The sequence below is a fragment of the Drosophila guanche genome, unplaced genomic scaffold, assembly GCF_900245975.1.
Source record: "Drosophila guanche unplaced genomic scaffold, DGUA_6, whole genome shotgun sequence".
Lineage (NCBI taxonomy): Eukaryota > Metazoa > Arthropoda > Insecta > Diptera > Drosophilidae > Drosophila > Drosophila guanche.
Genome location: NW_022995753.1, coordinates 3,773,274 through 3,797,041, shown reverse-complemented (window position 1 = coordinate 3,797,041; position 23,768 = coordinate 3,773,274). Strand labels below are relative to the sequence as shown.

General features: G+C 45.8%; 3 protein-coding genes across 12 annotated transcripts in view; 1 reads left to right on the top strand and 2 right to left on the bottom strand.

The window, feature by feature from the left end:
• LOC117588571 overlaps positions 1-1,042 on the bottom strand; it is a 32,756-nt gene extending 31,714 nt beyond the window's left edge. The window contains exon 1 of the mRNA XM_034279967.1: positions 494-1,042. Within this exon, the coding sequence (XP_034135858.1) occupies positions 494-599 (106 nt within the window). The 5' untranslated portion in view covers positions 600-1,042. The remainder of the gene's footprint in view (positions 1-493) is intronic.
• Positions 1,043-3,179: 2,137 nt separating this feature from the next.
• On the top strand, positions 3,180-23,418 carry LOC117588795 (coiled-coil domain-containing protein CG32809). 10 transcript variants are annotated; one of them, XR_004574164.1, is made up of 19 exons: positions 3,180-3,280; positions 4,331-4,487; positions 4,632-4,685; positions 4,769-4,914; positions 4,984-5,598; positions 10,439-10,529; positions 10,903-10,995; positions 11,372-11,486; positions 11,560-11,661; positions 12,931-13,100; positions 13,329-13,394; positions 13,462-13,548; positions 13,946-14,008; positions 14,140-14,602; positions 14,665-14,847; positions 14,975-15,068; positions 16,561-16,604; positions 19,463-19,639; positions 19,726-19,846. XR_004574164.1 is itself a non-coding variant. In XM_034280303.1 (18 exons), exons 2-18 carry the CDS (start codon positions 4,382-4,384, stop codon positions 20,971-20,973), a joined length of 3,870 nt encoding a protein of 1,289 aa, XP_034136194.1. In that variant the 5' UTR covers positions 3,181-3,280; positions 4,331-4,381; the 3' UTR covers positions 20,974-23,418. The 10 variants fall into 10 exon arrangements, 6 of the variants coding, with proteins under 6 accessions (XP_034136194.1, XP_034136193.1, XP_034136196.1 ...); XR_004574165.1 differs by having other exon boundaries at positions 19,713-19,814; XR_004574167.1 differs by lacking the exon at positions 10,903-10,995 and having other exon boundaries at positions 3,181-3,280; positions 4,635-4,685.
• Positions 5,881-9,414, bottom strand: LOC117588797. The gene is made up of 5 exons (XM_034280310.1): positions 8,772-9,414; positions 7,421-7,514; positions 7,170-7,290; positions 6,728-6,949; positions 5,881-6,656 (listed from the first exon to the last, which is right to left on the bottom strand). The coding sequence occupies exons 1-5, from the start codon at positions 9,379-9,381 to the stop codon at positions 5,940-5,942; spliced, it is 1,764 nt and encodes a 587-aa protein (XP_034136201.1). The 5' UTR covers positions 9,382-9,414; the 3' UTR covers positions 5,881-5,939.
• Positions 23,419-23,768: the final 350 nt, after the last annotated feature.

Sequence of the window (23,768 nt, the reverse complement as noted above, 5' to 3'; positions counted from 1 at the left end):
GCGTTGACAGGAAAAGTTTTTTGTTTGTTTTCGTACGTTTTTCCCACTTAGCGTGGATTATCTTTTGCAGCAATTTTCTCTCCCACTTTTAGATATTTCTTGCAGTTTCGCTTTGGGTGCATGCAGCAGGGAGGCAACAGGCTACACTTTTGCCGAGAGTACGCAATAAAATAGAATACACTTTTCCATCAGCAGCAGCTCTTCGAGGCTCTGTGGCACATTAACGCCTCTGCAGTCAGGGGGAGGAGGGGGGGAGGGGTGAGGGGTGAGGCTCTTTCTGTTTTCATTTAGTTGAGTAAAATTATGCTAAGAACGGGGTAGGAGCCACTGCAATGGGAGCAGTGCCATAAATTACGCATACGCCGACGCATATTCCCGAATGGAATGGCCACGCATGCAAGGCCCTGTGCGGTCATCCACAGCAAGGGGGGGGCGGGTTGTGTTGGGTACTCCCACCACCCCCCTATGTCCGCTTCAAGTACTGGCCACTTACCTCGGGTAAACAAGCACAGCTGGATGAGGCAGTCCAGCCAACGAAGTTGCGTGCCGACCGCGCCGCTATGGGACCTGTATTTGGGCTTGTTGCTGCTCGATGCCATCGCCGCCAATTGGATTCACATGCTCATCCTCGCTCTTTGATTGTTAGCGATTGTTGTTCCCGTTAACGTTCCCGTTCCCGTTCCCGTTCTTGTTTTTGTTTTCTTTAACCAACGGGGGGCTGAGGGGGCTCACCGCACTGCAAGTCTCTTGAATTATCGAGCCCTTTGTCGCTGCACTTGTCCCATCAATATTTCAAATGCGCCCTTCAATTATCCTCGCACAAAACACACACTCACACACAGACACACTGAGGGAGACACAGCAAAAAAAAGGACAAACAAGCAAGCAAAATGCTATGCTATCGTATGGCAGCTTGAATTTCTGCAGGTTGACAAAATTGCGCGCCAAAAACTCAACACCGTTTTGATTTCGTTTCGGGCGATGTGGCAGGCAGTGCGCTGCTATTGTGGTGGAGCTGTCCAGAGGAGAGGTAGTGCTGCTCTCGACCATAGAGCGTATTATCAGAGGGCGCAAAATTTGGCTTCGAGCTTTTATAGCTGTCGAACAGCTGGTTGGCGTGTTCGAAAATTCGAACTTGTAGCGGCAGCGGCCTGTCGGCATGCCAAGCGGGCGACAGAAGAGCACAGCCAATGGGCGCGCATTTGAAATTGGTTTTTGGTTTATTTTCTTTTTGTTATTGCCGTTTCACCTTTTCAGTAGATCTATTGCGTATTGGGGAAAGAAGGCCTCAAGTGTAACAGTTGAAACAAGATTCCACTGGTATTCCATATTTATATTAGCTAGAATACCTATACTAAACTACATAAATATTTCTGAATGTGTGGTATAAAAACACCGATTAACTGAATGACTATTAGCGAAGAATAATAATTTCATCCTATCTGCTGGCATTCAAATTTAAGCGGCAGCGCTAATTGTTCGAGCACTAACCGTTTTCGGCTGTGTACGTTCGAAAATGCATCATGTGGCAACGCCAAGCCTCAACGGCCACTTCCATCGTATTTTGGCTGAGGCGTTTTTGTTATTTTTTAGTGTGTTTTAGAAAGTGAACTAAGAAATCACAAAAACTGCCTCGATCTCACTGTTACCCATTATCATCCCCAGGGACTGTTATAAACTTAAAAATTACGGGATATTTTAACTACGAAAGTCAGCTTCATGTATATTTACGGTATAACATATATTCAAGAATTTAGGGTATCGAAACTCCCATCACAACTTACATATGTACTTTGATTTCCGTATTTTACCATTATTAATTGTCATTATTGTCATTATTAATGTTTACAAGCAGATGGAAAAACTGAATTGTAAAATTAATTAATGAAAATAGGGTACACAAAATACCCATACTCTTATGCTATTCTTTATTGGTTGACCTTTTTAGTTTTAAGCGTAATTTGAAAGCAGTCCAGTAAAAGAAAGCGGTGAACACTAGTTAATGTGCTGGAGAATTGATTGATACATCGGATAAAATTAAAGTTTTAGCGATGAGATTTCTAACTAGCTGGTAACATTAAGTAGAACATCAAAATCAAGGAAAATGAATTAAGATTTACGGTGTATTTTTTACACTTTGGTATATTTTTGAGGGTTGTTCGGCATATTTGATCGATATATTCGATATATACGCGAAGAGCTGTAGGTGGCGGGCATTTTCGTGGATTGAAAAGGTTGGAGAGCTTCTCAGCTAATTGTGCTGCTCAAAAGACAACATTTTGTTTACATACTCTACATTAAACGGCACTGGAGCTCTAATCCGACATAAATTCTCCATGGTGCAGCAATGTAAAATTTGTAAAACTATCGCAAGACACTTCTCAATCAAGATATTTACATTTACTCGCATTTATAGCAACCGTTTTTTCCATAATATGCACAGGTCTTATTAAGATTCGACCTGAGTTTAGCAGATTTTGATTCAATCAAAGAAAAACGTTTTCAATCCTTAACATACCATTATATAGACCTTTTTCTTAACCAAACAGAGTGGAGAATGTGGCAAGACAACCTTGCCAGAGGAATTAGAATTGCCATTACCAGTCGTATAACCCAATAAGCGGTTAATCATTGGGGGTAAACTCACATGGTAGTAGGGATACGACCCAATAATAATAATATAATCATATAATCCATTTAGTTTTCACATTTCCTGAAGAGATTTATCTGCTTACACCGAAAGATCATTTTGTGGATAATCGCTACAAATCGTAAATCGATCCCAATCGATAGTCGATGATCTATCGATAGCGATACGCACAAAAGGTGCAGGAGCATCACTGCCCTGCCTCCTCCTACACCGAGGGTACAACATTACAAATGAAATTGTGTCCTTTTGGTGCAGCCGAATGCAGTGCCCCTGTCCCTGCTTTGGCCAGTGTGCAAATGCAGTCAAGTCAACAACTAGCATCGAAACAACTGGAAAGGGCCTCTTTCCTCCCTGGCAGCAAACACACACTGACACAGCAACAGCCGCAGAGTCACAGAGTCACAGAGTCACAGAGCTGGCACTCGATTCCCTGACTTTTGGTCCCACGCATGCGCCTGCAGAAGTAGCCCGTGTACGATTTAGGGCGGAAACGCTTTTCTGATGTAGATATACCAGAAATATTCTTACTCTTCTGCTGTTCTACTGTGGCGGTGGCTGTGCTGCTGCTGAGTGCTACGTTAAATCGCATCGAACGGTTTTTAAAAGCGGTCGCATACCACGGCACACACGGTAAGGCTCCACGACCTGGGCATTAGTTTTTGGGAGCGTTTAATAAACATCCAAAACGGTAACGGTAAGGTATTCCAGCCACAAACAAATAAACCACCGGCCCATTCGCGTTGTGCGTGTGTTCGTGTGTGTGTGTGTGTGTGTGTGTGTGTGTGTGTAGTGTGTGGTGTATGCCAGTGAAACTTATCACGGATTCCCACTTGCCACTTGCATTCTTCGTGCAACATATACATCTCTGTACATACCCCTCGGTACTTGGGGTACACACACTCACACAGGGAAGGGCCCTGGACCCGGGACCCGGAAAACCCGTATGGGGCGGCCCCAAGCCTGCTCCTCTTCCTGTTCCAGGTGTATAGAACATTTTGCGCTGCATCTTAATCAACGCCGCTGAAAACTCTGACAAATAGAGCACAGAACTACATCGTTTTTTTATATGTACGTGGATGTAAATGAATTTAAATTAAGTGCACGCCGCTACATACATTTTCACATGCAAATATATGTACATATGTATGTATGTACATATGTAATTATGTATATTCGCCAAAGAGCAGGCGACTGTGGGTGGGAGCTGGCTTCGGCTGCTGGTGTAAGTGCGGATAGAACGCCGCACCTAAATCTAATCTAAAATTCTTTCAGTAATCCGACACCAGCGCAACTATATGTACATACATATGTATTTGCATGCATATTTTATGTATAGATGTGCATTGAAAAGTATACCACAAATGCATATTAAATGTTTTCATCATGCAATCCCCAAATGCAAAACCATATTGGTTGATTGGCAGCCATCCTAATTGTGGGATCTTACTCGTGTATTTCCCATGCATATCGTTAGCTTAAACGTGTCGCGCGTCATGCGGCAGCGCCCCTTGGTAGGTCGGAGTCAGCCGCCAGCTCTTATCTGGAGATCAGATCGCCGCGATTCGACCGAATATGCTCCTTAAATCTAGTAAAATTCACAAGGGCGGATAAACTGCACTTATTTTGCATCAGATGATCTCGCACCGAAAGCCTTAACCTTTTCGTTCCCTCAATTTGCAGGCTCTCCCGATTAAAGGGCACACCTTGAAAGGGACAGAAAACTAGCACAAAATGTTGATACGCTGGAAGAGTAAAGATAAAAGTGCATCCGCAAATCAAAATGCCTGCGGCAGCAACAGTTCATCATCAAAGAAGAAACGCAAGGGGCGCGAAGGCGGTAAGTAGGCGTAGAACGTGAAGACAGTAGCCGTTACAGCGTGAGCGGGGGATTAAGAATCTCTTAACGCGTTCTGGCAGTGCTGCAAAACGACACGCACCACTTATCGATACTTCCTTCTATCGCCATCTCTTTCCAATCCAGAAGAAGACTGGCAAAATGAAAACAAATCCGGACGAATGCCGCCAAATGAGCAGGGTAAGCGAAATAATTAGTTAAACATATGTGTATCCTGTTGTTTGTTCGCCCACTGATCGGTGTGTTTATGTTGCACTTGCAAGGAGGCGGCGACGAACGACGACGCGCCATGAGACGCGACGATCCCAGGCGGCACACATTGGGCGGCGACATAATGGTCTACGGTGGCTCCCAGCATCCGCACGCACATCAAATGGCACCACAACAGCAGCGCGCCATGGACCTAGAGGTGCTGTAAACAAAACATACTTCTACATATTGCGCAATATTTGCAATGAATTGGTTTGAATATTCACAGATGAGCACACGCGCTCAAAAGAACAAAAAGAATCAGCCAATGCGTGGCTATGCGCCCGTCAATCAGGGCCCGCTCTTTGATGACGATCCGGGCATCATGTCCGAGGTGGAGACGGCCAGCACAGGATTTCGTCGTGGCGGCAAGCAGCGCTCCTCGCTGCCCGTTGTGCGCACCCCCTCGAAGACACTCGAGCGTCCGCTGGGCCTCGTCTTTCTGCAATATCGCTCGGAGACGAAGCGGGCACTGCTGCCGAACGAGATCACCTCCATTGACACGGTCCGTGCGCTATTTGTGCGCTCCTTTCCGCGCCAACTGACCATGTCGTACTTGGAGGGACCGAACGTGAAGATTTACATACACGACGCCAGCAAGGACATGTTCTACGAGCTGGAGGATGTGCGCTCGCATCTGCGCGAGATCCGCGATCGCTCTGTGCTGCGCCTCTTCGAGTCCACAGAGGTGGCGGCACCGCCGCAAATCTTGCCCGGCGGCCCTGGCATACCCCAGCCCCTGCCCCAGGCCCAGGCACCCGCCAACTGGGATCAGGATCAAAGCTACTTCAGCGAACCAGAATTCGATTCGGACTACAAGCACCAGCACATACACAAGTCCAAGGTGAGCACACAAGGGGGCCCCCGCAGCCTCATTTAAATAATCCTTTTTCTGTTTTATTCAATATCACCGCGTAGTTGCTAGGGTTTTGTGTTTGTGTTTCGTGTTTGTGTGGTGAAGTGAGGTGAGGATGCGGAGAGAGAGAGAAAAAGTTGGTCCATGTCCATGGGCGAGTCAAAGATCATTTGGGCAGTTGAGCGTTGACTCCCACATGGACATGCAAGCAGTAAGCAGGAATCACACACACACACACACACCGAATCCGAGACTCAATCGTATATACAAAAAAAAAAAAAGGGGGGGACTTAGCTAAAGAATGCCCGGGCACAGGTGTCGGCTAGCAACTAAAAGTTGCCGCAGGTGCCCACGCTGAGGCCCTTGAGTGCATTATTCATGTGCTCCTGCATCTCCTTCCACGCAAAGACAATGGCACCCTGGAAGGGCTCTGCATGACAACTGCTGCATATGGCCATGACGGCCTTCACTTCCTCCTCGGCGGGCTCCCGATCGTGCGTGCTGATCTCCTCCTCGAGGCTCATCTTGAGGGTCAGCTCCTGCTTGAATTGCTGGCCGCCGAAGTCGGCGAGTCCGTTGTAGATCTCGCCGGCATCGCCGGTGTCTGTGCCATCATCGACCACGGAACCATCGTCCAGCAGCACCAGTCCGCGCTTCTTCAGCTTCTTCTCATCTGCTGCTGCTGCTGCTCGCTTGAACTGTATGTGAGTCTCTGTCTCGTCGATGAACTGAACATTCGCCGAATTGCTTAGCATTTGGAAACGACTGCCCGTGGACTGCAGCTGCTGCTGCTGCTGCTGTGGAATGCCATTCTTTGAGGGAAGACCCAGCAGTTGCTGTGCCACCAGACGAGATCCCGCATTGATCTGTCCGTTCACAAAGTTTGTGTTGAATGTAATGGCCTGCTGCTGCTGCTGCTGTGCTGCATCGGATCCAGGAGCCGGCGCAGCCGATCCGTCGCTCGGTGGATTGGCCAGGTTGATGCGCAAACGTGTGGGTATCTGGCCACTGGCCAGCAGCGTGTGCATCGGCTGTGGTCGATTGATCTACAAAGAGAGAGAGAGACACAAAAATGTAAGCGGAATGTTTTGTGCGAGTCATCGACAGAGACACTCACTATGGGCGGAGGACGCACTGTGCTGGATACCTCCTGTCCTTCATGATCGAAATGATGCACGTGATGATGCTTGTGGTCACGATGGGCCTTGCCGGCGCTGAGGGCCACGCGATAGACCTGGACCATTGTCATCTCAAAGTGCAGGCCGTGGCTGACGTCGCCGGTGATGGAGTTGCCGCCAGAGCGTAGCTTTCCATTTGCTGGAATTTTATGGCCCACAAGCTGCGAAAAAAACAGAGAAGCGGACCGGCTATAAATTGGATTACAGCACCTCGTCGTTGTCGTCGTCATCATCTCATCATCGACAGCGCGACGAAAGTAAAAGCGTCGGGGGATTGCGCAGCTTCAGAGACTTTACTCGACTCGATCATTTTGCAATTGGCAGTAATTGGAGACGGGGCTGTGGCCAGCAGTTGGCAGTTAGCAATTTGGCAGTACTCACCGAGTTGTGGAAGCCACGCCCAATGCGTTCTGCCTTGAGCCAGGCCTGCCATTCGCCCGTCTTTCCATTCCATGAGGTGCACATGTGGTGCCACTGGCGCATTTTCAGCGGATAGTTGAGTCTTCATCAGGCATAAACAGAAATAGAAACCAAGCAAGAAAATCATTAACACGATTAGTCAGTTGGATTGATCGATGGATGTCGATGCAATTGGATCTACGACGGCGACGGCGACGGCGACGACGACTCACCTGTACATTTGCTGACCTTTTATGGCCATCGAAAGGAAACTGGAATTTTGCGCATTCGCGACCCAGATTTGTATCTCCCGCGGTTCCTTGCCAGCTGTGTGTGTGGATGGATGAAAGAAGTGGATCAGTGGTTTGTGGATTGGCTATGAAAATGCCATGAATGGCAATGGACGGTGATTGTGAAATCACAAGCAATGATGCTGCAATGGCAAACGATGCACACAGAGACCGGCTTGCACTTGGAGACAGAACGCAGGATCAATGCTGCAGCTTAAGCCTCTGCCAACAAAGCAGGAAGCCAGCCCCGCCGCCGCCAGCGTTGCACAATCAGCGTCTGGCTGTAAGGCTTGTGGGGAAATCCTGTTAGTCGTCGTGTTTAGCATGTGATATGCATTTTTATAGTAATTATGAATCATTCAATGCTGTGACTAAACAATTTCCTAGCGTCTGTCTGTCTGGGCTGTGCAATCCGGAAGCGCCCGGCTTTGCCAGCTACTTGAATTGAATCTTTCAAATTATGTCAAATGCTAAAGTCAGGCACTGAAACAGTGAACAGTGGACAGTGGACAGTGGACAGCGGTACAGCGTGCCAACGGGCCGACGACATCCCATCCAACTGGAAACAGGTAAATTATCGCCTTATGTAAGCAGCGACCGCAACGACAACAACAACAACAACAGTGGCAGTCGCAGCAGCAGCAGCTATGAGGCAGCTGTTAAATTGTCAGATATGAAGATGAAGAAAATCAAATTCAAAATCAAAATCTTAATCTTATCTGAAAGGTAGTTAGTTGCCCACACAATGACGGCCATGCCCCGGCAACACCCAACAACCGGACACGACCCCAAAAGCCACAGCAGCAGCAGCATCAGCATCATTATTGACCATCAGACTGGCTCTTGTTTTTGGAGCTCGTCAACCTGTCGTCTTCAGTCGACACAGTGGGGCTTAGTCGGTGCGGCGACTTGCATCAGGAAGTTGGCTTCCTTTCACTTTCACAGTCAGAGTCACAGCAGCAGCAGCAGCGGCAGTCTGTCCCCCCACAGGCCAGGTGCAAGACAGCGACGCCGCCGGAGCGTGGCCCACAAATTTCGTTGCGCACAGCGAAGGTCTCTCTGCTGACTGCTGACTGCTGGCTTTGTGGTGGGGCATCAATAGACTTACGTCTATTGCCCCCGTGCCGAGCTTATATAACAGTTCGTTTGGTCACTCATTGTGTGTGTTGGGGAGGGCCTGGGCTCGATGAAGCAAGTCATGGTGAGAGGCTTTAAACCCGAACCAACCCTACGCCTCGCTGCTCTACGCTACATTCATAAATCCAATCTGGAGCTGAAGCTGATGCTGACTCACCCTCGTAGGTCAGGAGGACATGATCCCCACTGTGATTGGTGAAACGCATCCAGAAGCAGAGCGTAAACTGATCCAGCTCGGGCAGCAACGGACTCCCGTACTCCACCTCTCCGTCCTGATTGAAGGCAAACTTTTTCACACTGCACCGATCGGAGCCGTAGAGCGGTGAGCGCGTAAAGGTTAGCTGTGGCTCCTTATGCGCCTCATCCTCGATGCTGTAGGACTCGTACTGATCCTCCACATGGTCACCGAACGTAATGGGATGACCCAGCGACGATGAATGCTCCACACCATTCACGATGGCAGAGCGAGCCAGAAGTAGTTCATCCTCGCCGCCTCCTACGCCCGCTCCGCCAACCTCCTCCGAGTCCTTGCCAGCACCAAATTGGGCAAAGCTTGTGGCCAGCTCGTGACTGCTGCTGGCAGATCCCGGATGGGATTGCTTTAGGCTGTAGGAGGCTGTGCTGCTGCTGCCACTGCCACTGCCCGATCCCGAGGAGACTGCAATTGGCTTCCAGGCAAACGCCAAAGGGCACACACTGCACAGCGCAAGAATTGCGAGGAGGAGAAACATCAGTTCCGGTGCCGCTTGACCACGGATATGCCTCATTGCTGTGTGTCAACTGTGTTGGAGGGAGCTCTATCGGGGTATATCTTTGGACGAAAGTTCGATCGGGAAACGTCTGCTTGCCGCGATGGATCGCACTTCACTAATCATCCACGCATGCGCCAAAGCCAAGTTAAGTTGCGCCGAAAACCGAGCCAGGCAGGCAGGCAGCCAAAGAGCGGGGCAGGCTGCCTGGCTGGCTGGCTGGCAGCACCGTTTGTCGAGTGTTGAGTGTAGAGCAAAGCTCTCAGCAGCAGCAGCAGCAGCAGCAGCTCTCGGTCTCAGTTGTAACAAATTGTTGTAAAATTGTTGTATTGAAATTGAAATTGAAACTAAAACTGGTTGAGGTCTGACTGTCTGCTGCTGCTGCTGCCATAACTGGTGGCACAGCGAGTGAGCCAACGCCAGCCGATAGACCACTTGCACTTGCCGCTGCACAGAGCACAGAGAGAAAAAGAGAGTTGCTGGGGGGTGCAGCGGGTTGACGTCCCACTGCCACTGGATGATGCATTCCATAATTGATATAATTTGCAATCCCGCTAGAATGACAATCCATTGTGCGGCACAAAGCTTGAATTGTTTTGACATGTCCATGTCTGGCGTCTGGATTGATGAATCGCCTATAAAAATCGCATATCTAAAAGTCATTGAAAAATCCTCAATTTGTGCGCTTGACCCAGTGATCCTCGAAGCTGAGTTCATTGAAAACAGGGAAAAGCTTTCATGCTCAATGGAATTATTGCCAAAAATGGACAAAACCAAAAACAATTTCGTTGTTAATGGACTGCTGGGTGGGGTCAAATGGCAATTAACGGGCATTAATCTTCAACTTCAACAATTTTGGCGGGCGTACAATACGTGGTTGTACGTGGTGTGGACAGTTGAAGAGGGAAGAGAAACTACAAATTGTTTTGTTGAATATTTTGCTACTTGAACGAAGGCCAATTGGCAGCGTGAAGCACACTGAAATTCCCTTACTCATCGTGCCTCTGCCCAAAGCCTTTTGGCACTTCAAATAACAATTTACGTTAACCATCTTTTTGTGTCTTTTGTCTTACAGATTGGCAAACAGCCGGCGCCCTACTATGTGGGCTCGTCGCAGACCTTGCCACGCGGCATGTATGGCTCAGAACGCAACAAAGTCTCAATGGGTGCGTAGTGTACGAATACTCGAATTTCTATAACCCAATCATCCATAGGGCAAATGTCTGTCTATTATTTACTCGTTAGTAACTTGTTTCCGTTTATGTTTTGTTTAAGTTTTTACTTGTTTTTTCATTACTTACTTTATCATTTTGATCGTTGATACTTTGCTCCTGCTCCCTGCTGATTTCTTTTAATTAATTTCTTAAATATATTTCTATGTTTTAGTTGGCTTATTCTTTCGTGTCTCCTACATTCGTAACTAGTGTAACTTTCTATCTAAATATGAATCATGTTCAATTCATTAACCCAATACACACACACACACACACACACACACACACAAACCAAACATCACCATTCAAAAAATACTCTGTAAAGGAGCGCCTGTGAAACCACTCAGATCAGTCAATCCAAGGGGTAGCATGGAACCCCTGTTTCCCTATACCCAGGATCAGTTATACAGCATTCCAGGTACATACACCAGCAAATACTTCTCGCTCGTTCTATGTTCTTTTGTCAACAACAAACAACAACAAAACTTAAGCTAAGAATCGAATACAACGCTTTCTATGTACCACAAGACTTTTACATTTTCCACACTCTTCACTTTCCATTCCACATTGGCATTTTGTGCTTGCGTTTTGGGTTGAACACACGAACAAACGATCAATCAGAGAGCATTCTTTTTAATCACTTCCCCCATCACTTGTATTTAGAATTATTATTTTTGCTTTCCCCCCTCTGATTTATTTTTCTAAATTCTAACAAGAAATGTGAACCATGCATGTGACACTGTGTAGACCTTGAAACAATTACTATCTGTACTATGCGATAAACAATTTTGCAGACGGCTATACCAGCTCTCCGGAGCGCAGCAGCCGCGGCAACTACGAGGAGCCCTACTACAGCCAATATGGGACAAGGGGCGCCGTTGTGGCACCCATCATAGACGAGGAGCAGAGGTGAGCACCAGAGTTTATGCTTTGGTTCTTTGAGTTTGCTAATTCTACTAATTATTTTGTTTTGTTTTGATAGCGATGTTGCCCTCACCGAGGATCAGTATGCATTGTACGGCATCAAGGTGCCGGGTCCCAATCGGATGGCGCATCGCGGCAATCAGATCTACGATCCCTCTAGGTGAGCATCGCCCAGCGTTGACCGCGCACCGCATTCATGTAGCTGGCATAGTCCTGCTGCAGCAGGATGCTCCTTATGGGTATCTCTCCCACTCCCAGGGAGCTGCGCTGGCTCCGCTTACTCCGCCTGTAGATCTTGATGCGCTTCACATTGCCATTGTTCGCGGTGCTCGTGGCGGTGGCCACCGGATGGAAGTACGTGGTGCCCTTGCTCTTGATGGCCTGAACGATCAGGCAGAGCAGATAGCCACCGAAGGAGAGAAAGGCCAGGGCCGTGATGCTAACCTGGAACAGTGTCTGCAGCTTGGTGGGCTTTGGCTCCGTCCAGGATGGTGCCGTGTGGCTTTGCCAAGGTGCATGGAAGCCAGTGCTTTCATGTTCACCACTGCAAAGAGCAAATACACGAGAGAGAGAGAGCTAAGCAAGGACTTGGCATCGGCCACCTACCGATCGGCTGCCATCAAGGCCATTCGCTCGGGCGCTGCCTTCGCCTCGGGACAATCTGCCGCCTCCGTGGCAACTGCACTTTCGCGTGGACTGGCACTGGCACTGGCACTGGCACTGGGCGTGTCTTCAAGCACCCCCATTCGCTCCATGGACTTTTTCAGCATCAAAAGTTCGTCCACTTGAAAGTTAGCCAGACACTGGGCGAAACGCTCGGGCGTGCTGGTCACTGGGATTACAATTTGTTGCGCTTACAAGTGGAGTGCAGGGCCAATCAAGTATCGCATTTACATACCACTGCAATAGGCCATGGTGCTGCTGTTTTGTCTGTTGTCTGAGTTGTTCTTGTACTGGTCCCCACCGGCAGTCGACTGTCAACGCAGCCAAACTGAGAAAGCGGTGCGACAAGAGCTCGAACATGGAGCGTTGTCATTGCGTGTGCCAGATATGCATCCAGCATTTGTCAGTGTACTTGAGGCTGGTGGAAAGCAAAGCTTTTTGCCAGCAAATGCCTTCGGCAGGGTAACTGCCAGTGCCATCAGTCTAGCAGCATTCTATGCTGGCTTTTGGTTCACGCTTCCATGAGCAAAGTGCGCCGCGTTCCGACTTTGATTCCGGCGCTGCCATGTCTTGTGGCTGGGCTTTACGACTGCGAGACTGCGCAATTGGAGCGACGGAAGTGTGGCCCAGTAAATGTGAATGCGAATGCGAATGCGAGTGCGAGTGCGCGCCATGGAAACACGCAATACGCAATAATTTGCGAGCCAAGCCTCGAACCAGTTTTAATGGATGTCTTTTTTTTTGGGTTGATGTCTCTGTTTTGCAGGCCCGAGGAATTGCATCGCATACGCGTGGAGCACATGGAGCGACAGTTGGCCAATCTGACGGGATTGGTGCAGAAGGCTTTGGTTAATCAGAATCCACAAATTGCACCACTGGCGGTGCCCACGCTGGACTCCAACTATCTCGTTGTGCCATCACAGTCGCAGATGCAAGGTATGTAAGAAGCAACCACAAACACGATGAGCAGGAGAAGCAGAAGGAGCACACGCATCCTGCACATGAACGCGTCCTGCGTCCTGCTTAAATGCTTCCAACCCCACAGATACCCTCAGATATTTGTATTTACATTTACTTGATGTGCTGTCTCGCTTTGTTTCTCTTTCTTTCGTTATCGTTATCGTTGTCGTTTTTGTTTCTTTTCTTTCTCTATTTGGTGCACAGCAAATGGCTCCGGGGACGACATGTATATTCGGGAGAAGGCTCCCAAGTTAGGCAAGAACTCGTGCCGTAAGTGTTCAACGCTGCTGCAGCTGTCGCTTGCTCTCTGGCCAACATTATTCCATTTATTTTGCAGAGAAATCCGTGTCCTTTGAGAAATCAGTATCCTTTAGCGATGACATACAGGGCCACAATCCCAAGTCCCATAATCCAGTACATGCCGGTAATTAACACGACAAAATGTTGCATACAGGCACACCCTTGCAGAGGGTATTGTGAGTCTAAGTACAAGTCATTTTGCTCTTCTGTCTGTCTGTCTGTCTGTCCACTCCGATTGCCACACCCAAACGAGAAAGTTTCACTTGGAATGGAACGTCTTTGGTTGCATTTTGAAAGCGTTTACCTAAATCTCACTCAAATTTGCACTCAACTAAAATCAGTGAACGTAAAAGATCTAAAATCTAGAATCAGCAAAGCAATCAATCTGCAAGGGAAGAGCTTAAAAGCTTCGACAACGAAGCGAAAGCTAGTGCTTGGGTCCAAGAAGATGGTGCCAAATGCCAAATGTTTTCCCCTTTCTCTTGTCACGCAACTGAATTGTGGAACTGTGAAACGGACAGCTGATACGAAACCTACAAAGCCGGCAATCAAGTCGTCCACCCTACCACGCACATCATCACAAGGTAAGAGCAACACCTCCACATCCCCCCACATCGTCACCAGCCAAGCACAATCACCACTCTGGCACTCCACCACTCTTGCTGTTAGTCCGATAATCCTTGAATTGAACGCTCAACGTTAAACATCTCCACAGAGCGTGATCGCCTGAAGCCCCCTCCGCCGCCCAAGCCGATTGTGCTGGCCCAGACGGCGCATCCCAACTACCGTGCGGACATAACGCTGGCCCCCGAGGTCTACAATCATCTGCGTGGGCTGCAAAAGAAAGCCAAGGATCTGCGCATGGAGGTGCGCACGCTGCGGCGTCTCTCCCAGGCTCAGGCCGTTGCCGTGCGGGAGGACATCAAGGGCACATTTATGCGGATTCGGGCCACGCTGCTGGCGAGCAGCGGCAGCTTCTGGGGCCATCAGGGGGATCAGGATGCCACGCGTGTGACGCGCGAGGAGGAGCTGTACAAGCAGGAGGTCATACGCCTTGAGAAGGATCTCAGCGATCTTGAGGCCTCGGTGGAAAATCTGCGCGGTGAGGTAATCAATCGGCGTACACGAGTCAACATGACCGCTGTCGAGGACATGGCTCTGGTGTTAAGCCGCGCCAGGTAAATACACACACTCAGCCTGCCGCAAGTTGTTGCAACTTTTGCGTTTGTTGTTGTTGCAGCAAAACGGTGGCCGAACTCAAGCTCAAGTTTCCATCTCTATCGAATGGCCTACGCTGCATTCTGTCCAGCGAAATGGAGAAGGTTGTGCGCGAAGAAAAGTTCCTCAAAGAAGAGCCCGATCGGTTGGAGTCGGCGCTGCGACGCTGCAAGAAGCTGACTGGCACACTGGTGACGCTTAAACGGTTTGTAGCCGCTTCCCTGCGCTGTCTTCCCTCTTCCCTCTTCCCCCTTGTGTCTTGTGTTTGTTAGAGCCATGGCTAATGTGTTGCCCACATTCCACTTTATCCCATTTATACCATCAATCCATAGCTTGGCTAGCGTGCAGGAGCAACGACTGCCGCCCAATGAGCCGGCCATTAGCGAAGAGCCACCCAGGTCTGCGGACATCTCGGCGCCCGATAAGGTAAGTGAAACAGGACGCAAGCGGAAGAGAACGAAAGCGAGAGACGATCCCCCGTTGTGCTGAGACAGTAACACAAAGAGAGAGCGAGGGAGAGTTAGTTCCACAAGTCCAAGTCCAAGTTGAAGAAAAATTGCCATGCCCACATAACCATATATCCATATCCATATCCATACTTTTATACATGCCTATATTGACTATATTATATGGAAGAACATTTTGTTTCCACTACTAATTCAATCGCAGAGAATAGCATTTCATACAACAAATAGTTCGCTTACGTCCTGCCCGTGGATCGAGTTTTGCTATGCGTTCATTTTCGAAACCAACTCTCTCTCCGACACCACCACAAACAAATCCTGTAGAATGTCCAGTCTGTTGGTCTGTCCTTCTGTCTGTTGCATATCCAGGGGGAATCCTAATGTGCAGTTTAGTGCTGAGCTCATCCAACCAAGAACATCCTCGAAACCACATCCAACTCTAACGTGGCGATTTAATACGAATACGAATATCCACCCATACGAATACGCATACGCATACGAATAACGAATAAAAATAACCAAACCACAGAGAAACCACCTACATAGTTGTGTATCGAAACTGAAATGACCTTGATTACTTAACACTTATTCGTTTGTAGTTTTGGTTTATATTTTTTGTGCGATTACCTTATGAATAAGTTGCAATTGGCTGTTGTTTATAATAAATAGTGTTTTGGTTCATCTATCATTTCACACCCAACCAAACCCAACCCAACCAAACCAAACCCAACCAAACCAAACCAAATCAAATGAATCAACCATTCCATGAGAGTTTCAAATCAATTCGAATTCAATTACTCAATAGAACGAGCAAAAATATGTTTTTAGTTGAGAGAATGTTACGCGGCAAAAGCAAAAGCGCACCGCTAACAAAAACACCAACGCGATATATGTAGCTTAAATACATAGATGCCCCTCTTAGTCCCGAACTCCCTGCCACCCCATCATCCTGCAAGCTAACTACTCTACTGTACTGAGCTTTTGCCTTTGTTGGGTCTTACATTCAATAAATTAGGTATTTGAAACACACACAGAAACAACCAACCAACCAACCAACCAACCAACCACCACCACCCACTGAAACTATTAAAATAACAGTTGCAATTGGCAAATGGTCAAAAATAATTAGCAAATAATTATCAATACCATATACAATATAATCCAAGTATCAATCAAGTCTCAATCCTACAACAATCACATCACCATATGAGCCGACAAAAGCCAAACAGACAAAGATACAAAAATATATACCCACAAATATAAATAAATAACAAAAAAAAAAAACAGAAAAACAGAAAAACAGAAAACCAGAAACAGAATCACACAAAAGTTGAATTTATCCAAAGCTTAACGTCTTATAAAATGAGGTTTACCTTCGTTTTCTTCTTGTTCTTGCCTTTTCTCAAACATTTTTTGATTATCGTTTCCCAACAACAACTCTACAACCCACATAGTTTAACTGGCGATGGAGTTCAAACTTCAAAGAGGCAATTACTGAGTAATGACTGAAAAATCCAAATATAAAGACAAATTTTACAAAAAACATAAAAAAAAAAAATAATTAAAATTAATTTTTTAATTGTAAAATCCAAAAAAACAACAACCCGTTTTAAGAAAAAAAAAACAAATTAAATGAAAAAAAATTCATTAAAAACTAAGTCAATTTTCTTTTTGCTAAACATAATTTGCTCTGCATTGAACATACTAGTTTATATTTTGTATACTACTTACTACTGCTATAAACTTCTAACTAAAACTAATACTCGTACTAAAAACTCAAAACAAACCAAAAACCAAAAAAAAAACCATATAAAAAAAAACTCATCAAAGCTATCCATAAGCCACCAGAAAAACCAGAAGAAACTCACCCACAATCTGAAATCTGAAATCAGAAAAACTGAACCACTGCAACCTTCTTCTCAGCCTGTATACCATGCCTGTACCATGTATACAGTGTATGCTATATGTATGTGTACCGATTTATACCTCAATATTAATGTATTTGTATCGCAACATCTGTGTGTGACTGACTGTGTGTGCTCACCATTTAAGATTCCCCCCTTTAAAGTCCCCACTTAACCCCTTCCAAAAGGAGAACCACTTCCATAAACCCACCAACCTCAGCCCCGAACTCTGAACTCTGAAACCTGAAACCTGAACCCGCTTCCTTTTCCGCTCTCCCGAATGCGCTCGCAACACGTGTCCGTCCCTCCACCCACCAGCCAGTGAGTAATCATGGAGTAAGCTTTCGAAAAGGATCATCTACTGCATACAATGTACATAGTTAGGAACACTCAATCCAAATGCCAGGCAGGAGAAGTCTGATGAGACAAATGCAAATAATAATCTTAATCTGTGTTTTGCTCTCCAAGCGCTAAATGTTTTCAGACCGTAAACATTACAGAGTCATGTTCAATAATCAAATTCATTGGCTTTAATGCAGATGGGCAGCATCTCTAGCACCTCTAGCAGCAACCTCGAACCTCTGTCAAGCACTGCTGTTGCCTAGAACCTTCCTGTGTACTCCATCAAAGCTCTGCCAAAAACAGCAATCCTATTGTGATGCGGAAGAGATGCGCAGATAAGCTCAAAGCAATTATAAACCAATGAACCAATGAATGAAGGGAAGCTGGGGACCATGTCGAATGCATAGAACAGGAAGAGGCACACATGCTAGAGGCAAACAAACATACGATACGATACGATAAAGACACCAAACACAATATGTACTGGCCCAACCCCACCGTCTTGGTTAACGTTCATTAAGTGTTTAATGTTTTGTATGAATCAAAATGGAATCCACTCCTTGCGCTGAGTCGTAACACCACACACACACACACCCACACACACGCAAACACACTCGTACATTCGAATCTATTTAATTTAATGATTTTTAATGATACTTTTGTAGTTGAGAAGAGCGCATATGTGTGTGTATATATATACAAATTAGAGAATATGTATGTATGTATATGTATGTACCCTTGCTTATGTATGTCCACACACAGCCAATCTCCCAGTCCCAGACCCATCGAAACATCACCTGAAAACCGAACCTAACCAATCCGAAACCGAAATCCCCTCAACCCAAAATCTGTAACCATTTTAGCTATTAACTATTAAACTCCTAATCAGACAATCAAGCGGCCAATTGAATTGCAGTCAAAACAAAACAAAGAAAAGAAATGAAAAAAAAGCAACCAAATATATGCAAACAGTCATCACTGTTCAGTCACTGTTCTCACTCATCGATTGTTGTCTTTGAAGTTTCAACCATCTATCAACCCAATCGCCCTATCAACCCATCATCAATCAAGTCGAATCCAAACGGAAATCAATCTTAAAGCGTGTTCCCCCTCTCACACTCATTTAAGCATCAACACTTGACACTCAGAGATATTTGTAATGAGGCGAACAAAATGGTTATAAAGAACTGACTATTAATGCTTCATCTACTACAAAACAAAACAAAAAATGAACCTGCATACTCGTACCTATAGGCCACACACACACACACACAGAACTTTCTCATATTTACATAGAAGACTTGTATTATTATTCTGCATTCTGCATTCGAAATATCGGGGTACAATTTCGTTGTTTTTTTTTTAATATATTTATGATTTTGGTTTTGTGTTTTCTGATTATTTTGTTATTTAGCGCTTCTCTTTTAGTCACCTCCGCTCCTCCATTTGACCATTCGATAGCACACATTTCCCCATCCCAGTCCCTATGTTTGCAAACAAATTTAGGATCCAATGATGATGATGATGCAATTCTATGCAATGCAAAACCCCACATTCTGATATCCCTACCATATATAGAGAGACCATTCCCAACCTTTGTACAATGCTTAATCGAATGCTTGCCCATAAACTTAACTGCAGTTATGGCCTTTATATATGTCTTGTGATTTATATACTTGTGATTATAAATATTTATTGAATTTTCGTATCGGCACTGCATGATTTGGTAGTTTCCTCTAATGCCACTTGCTGCCACTGCCACTGCCAGAGGCACTGCTGCTGCTGGCCGCACTGTTTACTCTATTCTTTTTCGTTTGTTTTAGCTTAACTGTATGTTTCATTGATGGGTTACTACTGTATCAGATATGTGTACATGTACTACTACTACTACTTATGACCAATATCTTTTGCGAGAATATGATTGTGCCATAAGAGTACGTAATTGCCATATATGTATTTATATGTGTGGTGTTATTCACTTCTTATGTACATACTTAACCTAACTACTATACGTTTGATGCACTTTAATGCCCTTTTCTTTCACTATCATTATTTCTCTCCTCTCTCTCTCTCTCTCTCTCTCTCTGTGTGTGCGTGTATGTTATTGTAGCCAATCCCAACACCCAGGATGGGGTCGTTCGCTATCAGCGGGGGACTCGCACCCGAAAACGCACTCGATGCTCTGCTAGACGAGCTCAAGACATTCTCCAAGCCCATAGCCCAACAACAGCAGCAGCAGCAACAGCAGCAACAGCAACAGCAGCAACAGCAACAGCAACAATACGAGGTAAGAGCATCATTAAGCAGCAAGAAAATATCTACACATCGTCTGACCTGAAACGGAACTCAAATGTCCCAAGTCTCTTCCTGTAGATTCGCCCCGAAGATTCGGCATCTGATGAAAGCGCTAGCGCTGAGGCCGCAGTACAAAGCACCGTCACCACGCAAATATCGCAGGCCCGTCTCTACACGGAGGCCAACATCAATATGCAACAGGCAACCACCAGCAGCATGGTCATTGCTGTGGCCACCGGCTCTGTGCCAGCACAACGAGGCGTGCTCACCCATCAGCAGTCACAGTCGCAGTTGCAGCTGCAATCACAACAGCAGCAGCAGCAGCAGCTGCAGCAACATCAACATCAGCAACAGCTCATGGTGCACACAAATATGGGCAGCTTGCGGCGCCTTCATTCCTATCCCAGCGAGTCGGACAGCGAAATACAGTTACCACCACCCACTGGGCCACGACCCAACGATCCAACTCTGGCCAATGGTGGCGGGATCGGCATCGGCACTGGCACTGGCACTGGCAGCAGCAGCAGCAACAAACCACCCGTACCCGAGCGAAATGCTGATCTGATAACGAAAGTGGGCCACAAACGCATACCGCCACCACCACCGCCACGCACCAGCTCACGCAGTCCACTGGCCAGTCCAACCAGCCCAAATGTGCCACAGAACATGGCTTCCGCACCAGCAGCAGCAGCAGCATCAGCAGCAGCAGCAGCAGCGGTAGCGGCAGCAGCCAATGCTAATTCTATTGCCCACTCAAATGCCAATGTCAATTCAATTGGAATCGATACGTCGGTTGTCGCCAGTGGCGACACATCAAGCGGCGACAACTCAAGTGGCAATGAGTCCGGCAACGATCATGTGCAACGCCAGGTGGCACTCGAGATGCGCCACCAGGAGTTACTTAAGAAGCAAAAGTTGCTGCAAGAGCAGTATCAGCGTTTGCAGAAAATGAGCAAGCTTCCGTCGGTCGATGTTACCTGCCCATCGTCGCAGGACATGGCTGCTGGGGCAGGCGGACATGGCGGCAATAATACGTTGCGTAAGCTCGGCAGCGAGACAAATATTCAGCAGAAAATCGCTGCATTGAGCTTGGCCTGTGAGGCTAGTGGAGCCGCGGCTGCGGCGGCGGCGGCGTCGGCGTCGGCGTCTGCCGCGGCGGCTACCAATGGTGTGTTGGTCAGTGATGCTACGAGCGGTGTGATCGGCGGCGCTGTTGGTGGTGGAGTAGTCGGGTCGTCTGGTGCGGTCGCTGCTGCTGCAAACTCTCAACACTCACAGACAGCCACAACGACCACCAAGCAGGTGTACGAGACGGAGATACTTTAACACAACTGGAAATTGGCGTGGAACGAAACAAAAATTGACATTTAATCATCACATCAGTCATTTTGGTGGCAGTCTCGTCTAACCCGAATCTATTCCCATACGCCCGTGGTCAGATCTATCAGTCTATCCCCAGCTACTACGGCTCAAATAATTTCACGTCCATCAACCAATGAATGGAGGCACTAAACCCCGCATTACCCGTAATGTGTAAGCATGGGCAGTAGCCGCCTTACCCACAGCCCACAGCCCAGTACTTGTATCTAGCAGTTAGCAGCAGTTTCATTTTCGAACAAACATAAATGTATAATGTGCATGCGATCGATGTATGAGCGAACGTGTTAGGTGTTGTCAAAATGAAAAGGAAAACGAATACGAACGAATTTGAATCGAAAATCAAAACAAAAAGTACTGTAACACACATACATATATGTATGTGTTCGTGGAGGCAACAGGCCACCCACCCCCCAGAAGATCAATGTTTTTATTTATGCATTTTTATGTATGTTGCCCACATCTGATGTACTTGCTGTATGTCCCCCCCCCCCCCACATTGTTGTTGTTCCGATGAAATCGCACATAAGCTTTATGAACATGAATGAGATAACCCCCAAAATGAGAGCACGAGTATAATGCACCAGCCTCTGTCCGTCTGTCAGTGAGCAAGCGAGGGCAGAGCAGAGCAAAGAGACGCAGCTGAGCGGAATGGAACGGAGCGAAGAACGAAGAATCCAAGCAAGCGCTAAGCTTCACAGTATATCCGAGCAGATATCATAATCAGAATCAGATTTGCATGCATATTTTAATCTGTGTCCTGTGTCTGTGTTTAGATGTTAATGTAGCCAATGTAGCTAGCTGTCTTAGCACTCATTTAGGCCAGGAAAGGACGCATGTTCCCACACACACACACACACACACAGCCGTACACGTAGTACACACAGCAATTCCTCATCCAAAACGTATATACGCAAGGCACAGCACGGCACACAAGAACACACATTATAACTAATAATTATTATGCATATGTATGTACAGGATCTACGTATGTATGTATGTACGTTACAAATATGTCGAAAAAACAAAAAGATTTTTATTATTACCTTGGCATGGGACGTGAGACTGATAGTTCTATATATATATAGCTCATCAAGATACAAAAACGAAAAAACAAACAAAAAATAATGAAAATATTTTACTTATTTTTGTTATAGAAGGCAACTAGCTAATTTTATCCCAATATATACGAGTATATTAAAAAACAAAACAAAAAAGAAAACATCAGACACCATACACCAAACCAAACCAAACCAAACACCACGCCACAAATACTCCTTCCAAAAAGGGCCTTAAGTTGGATCAAGATCAAGATTTGGAATGGGTGTGGCCTATTTTGGACTACCAAAAATGTTATTTGTTTAACGATGATGCGCCTATCAAATGGGCAACACATATGTAAAAATGTAACCGAAGGCATTTACCGCATTAAACCGCAACATACCGTATGGAATGTGTGTTGAGTCTGTCCATATCCGGACAGACCGGACAACGCCGATACTTTTTGAATAATTTCAATCAATCATTCCTTATCGTTTTTAATCGTGATCAGGCGGTTCGGGTTAAGCCCTGACTGCATATCTTTTTTAGCAAATGAAAATGTTTTTTGTTTTGTTTTTTAAATAGTTAATTGAGAATTGTTCACCATAACACCCTAGCATGCCTGTACGTGCATGGCGGGGGGTGGGCTCATAGGGTCAATGGGATGGTTATATCTTGTGCACAATCATAGATTTTTGTATTGTACGTGTTCTTTCAGTATTACATTTCAGTATTAACGAAAGTTTATTTACAACTTATACTCATAGTATAACACACGAATTAAGAGAAATTTGTTGCACCTAAACCAGATTCAAATATGGATTATGTATCTATCAATTACGAGTTAAATATGTAATACACAAATCATTCCCCATTATCATTGTTCGATTTTTCGATGTCTATGAATAAGGGAGTATGCAGAGCGCAGCGCCAATTTCTTTCCTTCCCTAATTTTGTTTTGTTTTTCGTGAAAACGGAATCCAACGTCAACGAATTATAAATCCGTTTTCAAGCGTGTGTGTTAGCATAAGGAAGAACTCAATCGAAAATACATAGAAACACTTTACAAGTATAACTGATACTCATGCTATATGATAAATGAATAGATCTATGATATGTATGTCTGTATATCCAATAGCTCAAAGTGCACACACAGAGAGAGACAGAGAGAGAGCAAAGTGTGTGAGGCTCTGTGTTTTTTCTATTATTTAGTACCCCCATCCCAACTTAGAAGCTACTGTGCAATAGACTTGATTGCAAGAAGACTCAAATGCCAAAACATTGAAACCTTAAGGTGCGCCGCTCAAGACATTACATATACACATACACACACATATATACACTAAAGACAAAAACATTTTCTACTTAAGTTAGTGGATTTATATAAATATTTATTTTGGCGGCATTCGACGAATATGTATAACATATACAGCATATATAGGATACATATGTATTAACATGCAAACAAAAAGAAAAAGTCACGCAACGAATACAAAAGAAACATTTAAAAACAAATTATATATACATATGATGACTACGGAGATAATAAATAATGACACTATGTAAAAGGTTTACGCGTTTAAAGGTCCCTAATAACACACGAAATCGAGCATAATTAAGTACCTATAGTTAATCCTCCCCATATGAATGTGAATGTGGCAAAATCAAATTTAATGATGGTATTATATGTGCACTGTACACAT

Coding starts and splice junctions, on each gene's coding strand:
- LOC117588795 (XM_034280302.1), top strand. CDS start 4,382: ATGTTGATACGCTGGAAGAGTAAAGATAAAAGTGCATCCGCAAATCAA. Junction 13,395..13,461: donor GTTAGGCAAGAACTCGTGCC/GTAAGTGTTCAA, acceptor TTTATTTTGCAG/AGAAATCCGTGTCCTTTGAG. Junction 14,603..14,664: donor CTGGTGTTAAGCCGCGCCAG/GTAAATACACAC, acceptor TTGTTGTTGCAG/CAAAACGGTGGCCGAACTCA.
- LOC117588797 (XM_034280310.1), bottom strand. CDS start 9,381: ATGAGGCATATCCGTGGTCAAGCGGCACCGGAACTGATGTTTCTCCTC. Junction 7,515..8,771: donor TGTCCTCCTGACCTACGAGG/GTGAGTCAGCAT, acceptor CCACACACACAG/CTGGCAAGGAACCGCGGGAG. Junction 7,291..7,420: donor AAAGGTCAGCAAATGTACAG/GTGAGTCGTCGT, acceptor TGCCTGATGAAG/ACTCAACTATCCGCTGAAAA.